The sequence below is a fragment of the Kogia breviceps genome, chromosome 1, assembly GCF_026419965.1.
Source record: "Kogia breviceps isolate mKogBre1 chromosome 1, mKogBre1 haplotype 1, whole genome shotgun sequence".
Classification (NCBI taxonomy): Eukaryota; Metazoa; Chordata; class Mammalia; order Artiodactyla; family Physeteridae; genus Kogia; species Kogia breviceps.
This window is the reverse complement of record NC_081310.1, coordinates 71348733-71362987: the sequence shown is the minus strand read 5'-3', so window position 1 is coordinate 71362987 and position 14255 is coordinate 71348733. Positions and strand designations below refer to the sequence as shown.

The 14255-nt window shown below is 48.2% G+C and overlaps 1 protein-coding gene across 1 annotated transcript in view; it reads left to right on the top strand.

Moving 5' to 3' along the window:
* The window catches only part of CASQ2 (calsequestrin 2), a 63668-nt gene extending 50078 nt beyond the window's left edge, over window positions 1-13590 (top strand). The window contains exons 9-11 of the mRNA XM_059046226.2: window positions 8583-8683; window positions 11102-11176; window positions 12177-13590. Of these exons, the coding sequence (XP_058902209.1) occupies window positions 8583-8683; window positions 11102-11176; window positions 12177-12392 (392 nt within the window). The 3' untranslated portion in view covers window positions 12393-13590. The remainder of the gene's footprint in view (window positions 1-8582; window positions 8684-11101; window positions 11177-12176) is intronic.
* Window positions 13591-14255: the final 665 nt, after the last annotated feature.

Sequence of the window (14255 nt, the reverse complement as noted above, 5' to 3'; positions counted from 1 at the left end):
CCCTCCCAGGATTGCAGGGAGGCCTGTCTGGCTTTCTGGAACAATGGAACAAAGAGGCCTCCGAGAGGTTGCAGGAACCTGTTTGACCGAGATTGCTGCTGTAATGAATCAAGCTCCTGAAACTACTTCCACCTCCTCCCTGCACAAACACCCCTGGGCCCGAAGCTGTGTCTTGCCCCGAAGGAGCCCAAGCTGGGGCTTGTTACTGGGAAGCTGGAAGAAATGCGCTGGGGGTGGGGGGAGGGGGAGGAGCTCACAGCATCTTTCCTCAGGCGGGGGGTGGGCGGGTGGGGGTGGGGGGCGGGCGGTGCTGGCCTGCTCAGGGCTGGGAAAGGGAAAGGCTTTTCCGTGAAAGTCCTTGACTCTGCAACTAGTCAGTCATTACTCTCAGGTCACTGATGTGTAACCGGGCCAGAGGGGCCTGGCTGCAGGACTAGGAATTTCATTCCTACCCAGACAGTACTTCCTCATATACCTTGCTTTTGCTAACAAGCTACATGTGGCCCGCTGCGCCAACCAAACCGTTCGCCAAAGAAAACGGGTCATACATCCAGGAAAATAATACAGCTCTCCTTAAAGAGCTAACAGTCTGGAGGAACTGTGCTGTGAGCTTTATGGAGGTGGTCCTGTTTGGTCCCTAAAGCCACCCTGTGATATATGCATAATAATCATCCCAGCGTCAGATGAGAAAAGTGATTCTTAAGGGTTAAATGACTTGCCCAAATCACTCGATGTATCCAAGCCAAGATTCAAATTCTATCAGGCTTTCTTGACCTCTGAATTCATTATGATACTGAGGAAGAAGGTGGTGATGATGATGGTGATTTACTGTATGCTTAGGTGACATAGCAACCCCATGTAGGAGGTGCTACTTTTATTCCCACTTTACAACTGATGAAGCTGAGGCCCAGAGCAGCTGACTTGCTGGGAAGCAGTGGAGCTGGAATTAAGCTGAGCACTGTCTGCCTCCTGAGCCACACCCCGAACCACAAGGCCCTGCCTTGTGTCTGCCGGCCCTTCGGAGTTACTACCCCTGGGGACGTCTGGGTGACCATTTAGCCTGCCCTCCTTCCTCTCTGCTGTCCTTTACCACCCCTTGCACCTCCAACATTTGAAAGACACAGAGAAGTTCAACAATGCGCTTGAGATCACACGGTTAGAGGCACAGCGGACACAGGAGCTTAGATTTCTGGATGGCTCCTCTGGTCACTGTCCATCTGACCACACTACCGTCTCCAGGACTTCCCAGCCAGCTGCAGGCTCTGGGCATGCGCAAAGCAGAGGGAGCCGAGAGAGAAAGAAGAGGGAGTGAGGAGAGCGGGTGGATCCATCTGCAAGCTTGAGCGCCCAATCAATGAAGAAAAGTCAAACTTCCTCCCCACTGATGTTTCCAAATTTGGAATCTACGATTTTTCAGCAGCAGCAATAACAAAGGTCTGAGTGACCCGGGTCTCCCAAGGACTCTCACAGCGGTTCTGACATTTGCAGCCGAGAGCTTGTGTTCAGGGATTGCAGTGTCTGCTCTCCAGCCCTGAGCGTAATCGCTAGGCCTCTTCTGCGTTGAGCGCTCATCCCCGTTGCCCCTGCAGGCGGGCCTGGCTGGGAAGGACATTTCCAGCTCTCTGGTCTTGCCCGGTGCCCTGTGGTGCGGCCCGGCTTCCTCTTCCACAGCCTCCTCTCAGCTCCTGTGCTCAGAATGCCGCCGGAGCTACTGTTTGACAGGTTTGAAAATGAACGAGTCTCCCCGGCTGCCCCCAGATGCGTCTGCATCAGGCTGACATCTTCTTTAGAGCAGTCGATGAACGGTTCACAAAGTGGCATTTCTACGTGAGCACATGCTGGATGGATATCCTCCAAGGGCACTGGCAATATTAGCACTTACAAGCTGGAAATGCGCGAACTGGCTGCCGTCTGCGCCTGTGGAACACAACCAGTGAGGGGCCCCGGGTCAAAGTCTCCAAGCCCTTGTTCTAACCGAGTTTCAACCACCTCGGTTTCTTGGAAAATGGTTTGGTTTTTTTTTTTTTTTTTTTTTTTGCGGTATGCGGGCCTCTCACTGTTGTGGCCTCTCCCGTTGCGGAGCACAGGCTTCGGACGCACAGGCTCAGCGGCCATGGCTCACGGGCCCAGACGCTCCACGGCATGTGGGATCTTCCCGGACCGGGGCAAGAACCCGTGTTCCCTGCATCGGCAGGCGGACTCTCAACCACTGCGCCACCAGGGGAGCCCTGGAAAGTGTTTTTGACACCTGTTGCCTCAAATAGGCAACTGCTTAACTGAATTTCCAAATTTAAATTTGATTTGTCAAATTTAAAATATGGTTCTTGCTAAATGCTAAACTTAGTTCCCAGCCCTTAAATATCAGCACATTTGATCTTCACAGCAGCCCTATTGTATGCAGTAGGTACTGTCACTATCATCTTCCCCAATATGCAGATAGGGAAACAAAGGCATGGAGAAGTTATGACTAATCAGTAGTAGAACTGGGATTCCAGCCCAGGCAGTCCAGCCCCAAGCCCAGGCTCTATAACTACCACCTATGCTCCTCTGTATTGCAAAGCTGTACCGCTGGACTTTTCCACCAATGCTGGGCCCCGAGAGCTAGGAGACAGAGCAGAGAAGGAGGGCTGTAATAAGGAGTGTCAGGGTGTTCTGATGTTGCAGGTGCCAACTCGGGGCCATGGGGCCCACACAGTGTCCCCCTGTTCTAAGCGGGTGTCTCACTCTAACAGGTGACTGGGTGACTCGCCTTGTCTGGGAGGTGCTCTCAACCTTGTCCTCCCTAGGCTCCCAAAGGGCCCAGCTTCAGGTGCCATGCCACAGCTTTCTGAGACTTCCACACTTACTGAGTGGGTCTTTCTGCGAGGGGACCTCTCAGGTGACTGCCCTCCACACCTTTGTGTCCCAGCACCTGGCCCTGGGTCTAATACATGTGGGCACTCAGAACATACCTGCCCACTGAAAAATGGAATCCCTCCCATTAACACCCGAAATGAATTAAATGTTAATGGAGTGGGAAAGAAAGACAGAAAACCTTTGCACTTTCTTCTGCAAATGCCACACATGATAACAGCAGTATCATTATTATCAATGAGCCCCCAAGGTCATAAGAGAGCTGTTTTCTCCATCTTCAGACGATGAGATGGAAACCCCAGAGAGGTTAAGTGACCTGTGCAGGGTCTTCAAACTCCAAACACAACCTCCAAGCTGCGTGATGCCTGCTTATCTGTGTCGTCTGCTGTAGAAGCAATAGCCACAGGATCGGGCCAAACAGCCCGGCTGCCCAAGCCTAGGCCTGTCTGCAGGGGCGAAACCCCGAGTCCCATAACTAACTGCACATGGTGTGGCGGCAGGGAGGGTCTTTCAGTGCCTTTATGGAATGAGCACCGCCAGTCCCCGAGGTTGGGTCCAGAGGATGGTGTGAGAGCTGGTTGGGCGGCACGCTGAGGGCCTGGGCCTGTTACTTCAGGGCCACTGCTTGGTCTGAGACACACGTGTCTCTGCCAGACAGGCCTTGGCTCCTGACATGGCTGCGACTGGCCTGGAAGTGGTCCCCCAGGGCTTGTGCAGCCTCATTCCCACCAGGCTCTCTCCGCCTGGGAAGGAGGAGAGCATAATCACCGGCTTCCCCTCCCACGGAATGTGATTCCCAGAGGTCTCTGGCTTGCCGTGGGAAACCTGGCCCATTCTGAGCCCTCGACCCCGGGTCGTGGGATCTCAGGGTCCAGGCCCGTGTGGCAGGGACAGAGTCACAGCTTTCACAGCACCGGGGCCCTCTTCTTTAGTTGGGGCCACCTCTGAGATGCCAGGCGCACTCAGGGCAATCTCTGAGACAGCCAACCAGACAGGCTGTAGCTGGGGAGTGTGTGGCTTAGCGGCAGGTTAGAAGGAAGGGGAGGCACCCTGACTCCTCCGGGGGAGGGCAGGGCCCGGCCACCAGCCCCCCTCTCCACCCGAGTGTCTCCCTATGCCCCTGCCCTTGCTTCCCTCACGTTGAAGCTTTCACACTGAGCACTAGGATCTCAAGCACAAACTCGAGCAAGAAGATGCAACAGTTTGGGTAGGCATGTGGAGACCACAGATGGATTGTGGAAAAGGCTCTCGACCTGCAGACCAAAGACCTGAGTTAGAATCCTGGCTCTGCCACTTGCGGGTGTGAGATGCAGGGCAAGTCAGGGACTCTCCCTGTGTCTCAACTTCATCCTCTTTAAAATGGAGATAGAAATATCTTCCTAACCTCCATCAGGACTAGATGTGAAGATTAAATACAAAAGGACTCAGTAGCCAGTAGCCAGTAAATGCTCAAGAAATACTCATAAAATCAAAGTTGGGCTACATGATCGCAGACTTCCTGCATGTGAAGAACAATGTCCTGTGTTCATAAAGGAAGAAGTTGGGAGACGAACTTCTGGAGAAAAAAAGGAGATTTCAGCTGGATGCAAGAAAATGACTCTTGTCTGTCTGGGTTATTGACTCTGTAGTGGACCTTTAGGGAGGTCCGAGGGGCTCAGCCCTGGAAACATTCAGGAGAGAAGACAGACAAATGTTCTGGGTGGGGCTATACACCTGCCTGAATCTGTGGGACGTTTGGGAGTCCCTTCTGGCTTTGAAAATGGCTGCTTCTCCAACTAATGACTGCAGAGAATTGTCCTCTAGTTTCAATGGTGAAATAACTGCTAGCCTACAAATTTCAAAATATTTCCTCTTTTTTCTTAACCTACCTCTGAAAAAAATTATGGGCTATTCCTTTTGAGAGCTACATGGCCACAACCTTAAAAGGCCTCTTAGCTGGGTATATCACTGATAAAAGGAAACAGTCATGAATTTCAGACTCATTCATTCATTCATATAATTGCAACTGTGAACTGTCTTCTGCTTCACATAGAATTACAAAAGCGAAATGTGGCTTCCTACACCTGCCTTCCTGGTCAAAAAGGGAGGGTCCACTGTGGATGTGTCCCTTTTCCAGCTCACCTGTTTTACAAAGAAATAGTTACTGTCCCTAAGAGGAAACTGAACTTCTAACTTAAAATGTTAGTGACTGAATCCATGTGAGCCCGGTGTGACTGACTGGGAGTATGTCTTCTCTGACACATGGGGCCGAGACTGTGTCTAACCACCCCCCTTGTGCCCAGATCATTGCACTTAAGACATGCATTGAGTGAACAGATGGGTGGCCAGGTTCCTTGTATTCAAGCAGAAGAATGTCAGAGCATTTCAGAAGAATAATGGCTAAACCTTACTATGTGCCCGGCACCATCTAAGTGCCATAGAGACACTAACACATTTAACTAACAATCATTCTATGACATAGGTACTATTATTATCATCCCCATTTTACAGTTGAGAAACCAAGACATTAAATAACTTGCCCTAAGTCACACTCTAAATGGCAGACCCAGGATTTGGACTGTTTGCCCCAAGTGTCCGTGTGTTTTTAAACACCATGCTGGGCTCCCTCCCTAAAGAACAGGTTCTGTTCTGTTCTTGGAAATATTCAGGGATACAGAAGGATTATGCCCATTATAAAATCCATCACCCTGAACACCAAAAAGCTGCCCTTGACTCCAGAAGAAACTGCCCCAGCTTTTGTCAACGCAATTATTAATTTATTCTGGGCATGTTTTTTGAGCTTTCCTTGCTCCTCCATAGACATAAAGAACATCCTCCTCACAAAAACTTTTTGTATTCTTAAAAACAGGCATTAAGCCACAATTTTGACTTCTCTTGTTTATGTGAAAACTCCAATCCATTTGATTTTTCTTGCAGGACCCAATTTTTGTTCCTTCAATCTTTCTCTTTTTATCTCCAAACCTGCTCTAAAACATTGAAACGATCCCTGTATGTACATTCTTATTCATAAGTCCCGTTATGTGGGTTTTTCCATCAGAAAACCACAGCGCCATCTTGTGTGTTCGGCTTCCGTTCAGATCTTCTCCCTCTACAACACTGTGCCTAGACAGTTTCTGCCTTCCCTTTATGTGAGTTAGTCTTTTGCACTTCAAGTTTACTTTCTACCTGAATTCCGGTCTGGGTGGTTGAATTTCATCCTCTGTGAATTTCTCATTTGTCACATGTGATTCTCCTCTTCCAGAGTACTGGCAACATCACCTTCTCTATTGCCATCCGTCTCTTCTCAGCTGCTGACAGTAGTCACTGAAGCTGTTGAGGAGAAATCCCCTGTTGCAGTCTGTGTACAATGATACTTAAATCCACAGATAACCCAGGTGGCACCATAGTCTCTGTCCTGTGACACGGCGACACACCCAGAGAAGGAAGATCCATAGTGTCCAAGTAGCACAGCCAGTGTCACTCTGGAGGGACTTGACTTTCTCGGCCACACATCAGGCAGCAAGAAGAATATCCCTACCTCCACTCCCATCTCCACCCCAACCCCTACAGTAATAGATAATGAGCGCTAAAACACAAGGCCCCAATCCATCTCAAGTGTCTGTCATACAATCTAATTTGTCACGTAGTTCAGAGCATAGATGGAAAAATCACCTAGGCCACCCGGATCTCCGCTGGAGAGGGCTGCAGGCCATAACGACCCTCTTCTCTACTAGCTGGGTAGCTCTGCCTTCCAGGTAACAAGGCCTGAGGGGGCCTAGTCTGAATCTTTAGTGTGATTTAGCTACAGTTAAAGAGACTACACCCACTCAAAGCAGAGCTCCTAAGAAGAGTGTGCATTTTGCCTAGAATATGTTAAATATGAGGAAGTGCCGAGAAAAACCTTTCCCAAGAGGTCCCAGGTAGCCAAACAAAGGCTAGGGTGCCTGGAGAGAGGAGAGGTGTGTTCAACAGAGGCCACAGAGAGGGGCTTAGAATGGCTGGGGCCCCCATCAAAAGAAGGAAACTTTTACAAAGAAAGAGCAGTTGCCCTACTGAATTTCTAAGTAGTGGGTGAGTTAGTTGCTTATATTGAAGGTAAATTTCAGGCCACAAATTCATCTATGCAAGAGATACAACTTTATTTTCTAGAACTGAACCTACATCTTACCACTGGATGGAGGAAACTGGGTCTGACAATTAATGGTCTCCCCTCCCCCACCCACCGTCCCTCGGGATCTGGTGTCTTGCTGGTTCTCAGGTATGATGGGTGAAGCGTGCATCTGGTCAGAGTTATCATCACCACCTATCCATGCTGGCATCTGCAGAGAAGTCCGTCATTCTGTCTGGACTCTAGCTTTATGCCAAGGTCACCACCGGTCCCCTTCATCCTAGCCACTGCACTTCCTCAGATCTGACCCCTCCACTAGGCTTGTCCGTGTTCCTCAAAACCACAGAGAACTCGGTGGTGCCTCCTTTTACTCTTCTCTGCCCTAATACTCCTGCACCAGAGGGTTCGCCAAGAGAATCTGAGGTCTTTCCATTTTCATGAGTTTTATTTTATTTTATTTTATTTTTTGTGGTACGCGGGCCTCTCACTGTCGTGGCCTCTCCTGTTGCGGAGCACAGGCTCCGGACGCGCAGGCTCAGCGGCCATGGCTCACGGGCCCAGCCGCTCCGCGGCATGTGGGATCCTCCCGGACCGGGGCACGAACCCGCGTCCCCTGCATCGGCAGGCAGATTCTCAACCACTGCGCCACCAGGGAAGTCCCATGAGTTTTAAAACAAAGCATGAATCCCCTATACTCTGGGACTCCCTGAAACTGTGGAGTTTCTCTGCATGGACACATGGGCTTGCTTTTGCGCACGTGCACATGTACACACAAACACATACACACAGGCACAGAGCTTATTCTCAGGGACTTGCCAGAATCTAAACTCTTTGTTTCTAGCTGGGAGTGGGGCAGGGATACTGAGGGTTTAGGCTATCCTTTCTCTTACTAAACATTCTTCCAAAATTTTTGTCTATGATATAAAGTTTATCTTTCTCATTTCCTCAAGATTTAGGCTTTCTGTGCTCTTGAAGCTATGAGTTTGTCTTTTGAGTCTTGTCTCTGCTTTTCTTATGAATCATCCCTCCCCTGGGGGGCAATGAATGCTTCGAATTGAATAAAGGGATGGCAGAGCATGCAGGGAAATGGTGATGAGGGGAGGGGACCCTATTTACTATCTCAAAGCTTTGAAACCAACTGTCAATCAGAAGCCCACTTAGTCTGAAGGTTATAGGAACTCCAGGTTGTAGAAAACTAAGGATCCAGGCTAAACGTTCTTGCTCCATAGAGCGAAGGCTATGGGGAACTCTCAGGGATAGTATCAATAAATTATCAGTTTTAAGAGATGGCACGGAGCACTGAGGACCAGACAGGAGTTTCTCTGTTCTGGGGTTGCACTTTCTGCCACAAGGCTGGTCAATTTTTCATATGCAATTTAGCAAATGGAACTTAGCTTTCAGTTGCAACCAGACACTTCCCTGTGAAACTTTCAATTTCTTTATTCAAAATATTTATTGTTTCCTTTGAATAAGCTGCTTTGTGGCTGGAGCTCTCATCTGACTCATTTTATAGAATAATCCTAGAATTGAGGGTATGCACCAAATGGCCTAAGAAACACTTGTGGAAGAACGGCACCCTGCTCTCCACATTAGAAGCCATATATGCACAGGGCTTACTCAACCTTCTTGAATCCTGCTTCAGATGGCTACGAGTTCCTGGAGATCCTGAAGCAGGTTGCTCGTGACAACACAGACAACCCTGACCTGAGCATCGTATGGATCGACCCAGATGACTTTCCTCTGGTGAGTGGCTCATACTGGGGCCCCGTCCTTGGCCACCTTCACAGCCTCATGTTTGTGTTTAGTGTGAGACCTGGATGCACAAAGGAGGATGTGAAATAGGCGGGGCACTTGCAGAAGCTCAGTGGCTGTCCCCACCCACTGTGGGAGATCTTAGCCCCCGGGGCAACATTGAACTTAGGGCCTGGTGCCTACACTGACACGGTTAAACTGATTGTTTTCACTCCCTAGAGGCCAGAAGTCCTTCTGCGGGGCCCACTCAAGGGTGTTGTGTGAAATTCTTCTGCCAGCAGCTCCATAGCTGCCCTTCACTCCACCACCACCCCTTGCTATAACCTTTCATTTTCTGGGTGGGGGCCGTCGCTCTGAGGCAACCTGAGTTACTAAGTAATAAATGTTCAGAGATGAACATTTTGCATAGAGTTAAGAACAACCTCTGCTGCAAATTCCCTGGCAGTCCAGAGGTTAGGACTCTGCACTTCCTCTGCAGGGTGCACGGGTTCAATCCCTGGTGGGGGAATTAAGACCCTGCAAGCCTCGCGGCCAAGAAAAAAAAAAAAACAACCCTCAGGGAGGACAGAGACCCTGCCTGTCTTGTTCAGCGTGTTCTCCCATGTCCTTAAAGCCCACACTCTTGCTGGGTCAGTGATCAATGGCCAGAAAGCCTTGATTATGCTTTGTTTTAAAGAGAATAAACAGAATTTGTACAGTACATGAGCCCAGTGGTAATGATAATGAGGGTAGCTAATATACTATCTGCCTAGAACTATGGTAAATTCTTTACATGCATCATCTCATCCAATCCTCTCAACACCCCTGTGAAGCACAGCCTATGATAATCCCTATCTTACAGGTGAAAAGAATGACAGCTGGAGAGGTTAAAGCTGTAAGTGGTAGATATACTCCTCCAGCCTAGGTCTGTGTGATGCCAAAGCTTGGTGTGTTCGTCAGTAGACTTTAGGTTGAGCTAACTGCTGATACTCAGTACAAGTTTAGTTATTATTAGGATATAAATGATAACTCTACCTTCTTCCAGGAATTATCATTTGTTGCATAGGTCACAACTGATCAAACTATGATTAAATAGACAAAAATGAGGGGTTTTATTGATCTCAAGGGTCCTGGAACCCAATCCTACATAGAGAATGAGTGAATCAAAGGCAGAGCATTCCATGACACCTGAGGCCAATTTCATAATTCTGGGTAAGTGTAACAAAGTCATGGCTTTATAAGACCCTATATATTATAGCTGTTTGTTTAGCTTCTGCCTGGTTGTATTTCTCGTTTACCTGAACTATTTGGTTATGCAAGCTTGCAGATGGTCTACATTTCTCCTGACCTGTTCTATAAGTTTGCCTTGTTTTTTGCAAACGAGAAATTTTCAGACTATTCTGATTTCCAAGTTCCTGACTAGCCCCAGTTCCCATGACACCATATATTTGTCTGGGAGACTTTTTTTCTTTCTTTTTTTTTTTGCTGCATCGGGTCTTAGTTGCGGCATGCAGGATCTACAATGAGGCATGCGGGATCTTTTCCTTGCAGCGTGCGGGCTTCTCTCCAGTTGCGGCACACAGGCTTCTCTCTAGCGGGCTTCTCTCTAGTTGTGGCGTGCAGGATTTTCTGTCTCTAGTTTTGGCGCGTGGGCTCCAGAATGAGCGGGCTCTGCAGTTTTGTGGCCGGTGGGCTCTCTCGTTGAGACGTGAGAGCTCAGTAGTTGTGGCACGAGGGCCCAGTTGCCCTGCGGCATGTGGGATCTTAATTCCCCGACCAGGGATTGAACCTGTGCCCCCTGCATTGGAAGGCGGATTCTTCACCACTGGACCCCCAGGGAAGTCCCATGTTTGGGAGACTTTCTACCACTGAATACCTCCATTTTCTTAGCCCCACGGCCCCTTACTTTTTTAGTCCTGCCCCAGTCAGAGATTAGTCCACGTGGAACCCAAGTCTGGCTGAATGAAGAAGCCCTCTTCTTACTCACGTGCCCACTTACAGCACACCACTGTTTTCCCGGGCATCTCACGAGCAGAGTGGTGCAAGGTAAGGGATTTTTAAGCGAGACATTGAAAGAGAGGTGGAGGGAAATGGCTCTTTCACCACACATAAACTGTAAAAGAGCCATAAGTAACTTGGGAATCAGCTTTGGACTATCTCTGTAATATTCTTCCTTACAGCTGTAGAAGCTTTTATCTTACATGCTTTCACAGTTTGTGTTATGACATCTTTTTTTTTCATGTTTATTTAAAGTGCTGAACGCTGGGGCCAAGTCTTCAATTTCCTCAGTGCCCACAGCTTTTTTGGAGACCTTTCACCAATGCTGACCTAATTACTGTGATGGGATGGCAGGTGGGTCCAGCCACAAAAAGTGGCTTTAACAGGGAATGCCTTCTGCCTGCTGTGTAATTTTATTTTTGGTTGCTGCAGCTTGTTGCCTATTGGGAAAAGACTTTCAAGATTGACCTATTCAAGCCACAGATTGGAGTGGTGAATGTTACAGATGTGAGTATATACCTCATGAACGTTTGCTCGGATACCCTCAGCCCGCCCTGGTCTCTGCCATGCAGCCCAGACTATGAGATCACGTATAGGAGTCTGGCCCCATGTGAAATGAGCAGGACCTTTGGCCTTGCCAAAGCTCAGGAGACTTGCCAGTGTGGCCCAATTCTAGTCTGAGCCAGTCCCAGCCTATTGTTCCATGGTTCTCTTCCGTGGGCACATTTCCTTGCTTATGGAGCCAGCCTAACCTGGTTCACTGACTATTTAGAACTTTCCACACAAGTAAACTCTCCTGTATTTTCTTCCAAAGCCCAACAACAAGGTCTCTTTACACAAGGGAACCCGCACCGGGGGTTGTTATTGCTTAATGGGTGATGGGGCAGCTGTGGCCCAGAAGCCCATGGAGGCGATCACCATTGTGTGTGTGTGTGTGTGTGTGTGTGTGTGTGTGTGTGTGTGTTTTCATGAATATATGGATATATATGATATATAGGATCTATATGAAACTTCTGGTAGGACAGCCACGAAACTACCACCAATGGGACTAGGGATGGGGTCAGGGCAGCCAGAAATACTTTTGCTTTTCACCTTGTATCCTACTGTTCTGTTTTAAAATGTTTTAACTTAAGCAGAATTTTACATTATTATTATTTATTATTATTATTGATTTTACAAGTCGTTTACAAAATAAAGGAATGTAGAATTTCCCAGGTGACTGAACATCTACCAACAGGGTAAAAGGACATTGCTAACTGGCTATATATACATACAATAGAAAAAAAATATATATATATATGCAATGGAATACACCTTTCCTTCTATGTTGCACAAACAGGATACTGCACACAGCATTCTGCAACTAAGCATTTCCATGTAACAGTGTGCACATATTCCTGATAAGTGTAAGTGTCCTGGAGCCCACTCAGCACAGCCGCTTGGAAGCCCCTGGCCTTGCTGATCCTTCGTGCGCTCACTCACTCACTCATTCCGTTTCTGGCTGCAGGCTGACAGTGTCTGGATGGAGATTCCCGATGGGGATGATCTGCCCACAGCTGAGGAGCTGGAAGACTGGATTGAGGATGTGCTTTCTGGGAAGATAAACACTGAGGACGATGACCACGAAGATGAAGAGGATGAAGAGGACGACGACGACGATGATGATGACGATGACAATTCTGACGAAGAGGATAATGATGACAGCGATGACGATGATGACTAGCCCCCAACTTCAGATGATTTTCATGAAAACAAAACCACAGCTACCCACCACCATGCAGACAGCACAAGGTAGCAGCAAGCAGCCCTGGCCCATGTTCAGCCAGCTCCTTTCCCTTTTCCAACATCTCTTTTTCCACTTCCTTCTCATCAGGAGATGTGCAGCTCAGCAAATGCCTTTCTAAATCCAGCAATCCCACTCAGCAAGGACAGTGGGGAATTTTTCCCATGTCGACGGTCTTGACTGTCATGAAAAAACTCTCGTCCTTTGCCAGATCATCAGTGGCCATGGCAGTGCCCGAATCTGGCAGTCCGGGGAGAGCAGTCCCCTAACACCTTGACTCAAATTTACTTGTTGCCTTTGACTATGGCAGTAACAGAATTCACAGCTTGCTGACTCACAAGCATGGTGTGACCTTATAACCAGAGCCTAGGGAAGACACACAATCCATTTAGCCCCCATGCCTACAACATCAGTTAGGATCCCTCCTAAAGCCAAGAGGATCCCTCTTAGGGAAGGCTCAGGCTTGGAAACAAGTTTATAAATCAGCTTCTCTTGGTTCCAGTAAACTTATTTTAAGTTAAGTGTAGGTCAGATCATTATGAACTCAGATCCAAACCTTTGGATGGCTATTGAGAGGTAGGTCTTGAAAAACAGGCGTACTGATGTCACCATCATTTCTAGTATATTAGGATACTGGGATGGGAGGTTGATTTCCTCTCTGAACTTCCCTCTAGGTGACCATCTGGCATAGACACACAGGGCTTTGTTTTAATTCTTTCTGATGGCTTTAGGTCTCTGATTGGGTCAGCTGGCATCCCAGCCTGACCTGGGATCCTGATACCCCCTCTCTTTTGCACCTAGTCAGCCTTCCCATTCAGAGTCAAATTTGGTTTATCCAGAGGGCAATTAACTCTCCATCTATCAGTGCTCCCACAGTTGAACAGAACAATAATAATTAGAGTTCATAATGGTACCCTGAGGCACTGAAAAAAACCGCTAAGTGCCTTCCGAACTACCTAAAAGTTATATTGTGCTCGGTAGTTTTAGTGTTAAGTGTGCATTATAATGTTCTAATTTATTTTCTCAATCTTTTAACACACGTGTAAGACACTGCAAATTCTTTGAAAATAGGACAATCCTTTATGGAATAGTAGCTAACTAACTCTGTCATTAAAGTTATATTTTGAAAGTACTGAGACTATCTTGAACATCCTCTGCTAATTTTTTTTTTTTTTTTTTTGCCGTACGCGGGCCTCTCACTGCTGTGGCCTCTCCCGTTGCGGAGCACAGGCTCCGGACGCGCAGGCTCAGCGGCCATGGCTCACGGGCCCAGCGGCTCCGCAGCATGTGGGATCTTCCCGGACCGGGGCACGAACCCGTATCCCCTGCATCGGCAGGCGGACTCTCAACCACTGCACCACCAGGGAAGCCCATCTCTCCTGATTTTTTGTTCTTGCTTATTCTCTCTGGGCTCCTGTTCTTCCTCTCTATTCCTTCTTCGTTTTGCTTTCTGGCCCCTCTTCCTCTGCCTGCCCTTTAAATGTTAGTCTTCCACAGTATCACTCAGCTCTAACATTCTTCCAAGACAGTTTATCATCCATGCCCATCAGCTAGTAACTTCCAAGTCTGGGTCTCTAACCTTGACCTCTCTCCTTAGCTTTAGACCCACTCATTCAACTGCTTCTGGACATCTTGGTTTGGATGTTGCACAAGTGCTTCAGACAACATCACAAAAGCCAGACTCATTACCTTCTCCCCTAATCTTCTCCTTCTCCTCTTCTTAGCCCCAGTTCAAATGATTAATATCACCATCTGTCCAATTGCCTGGGTGGTCTGAAGGGGTCCCCTTCCCCTCTGCTCCCA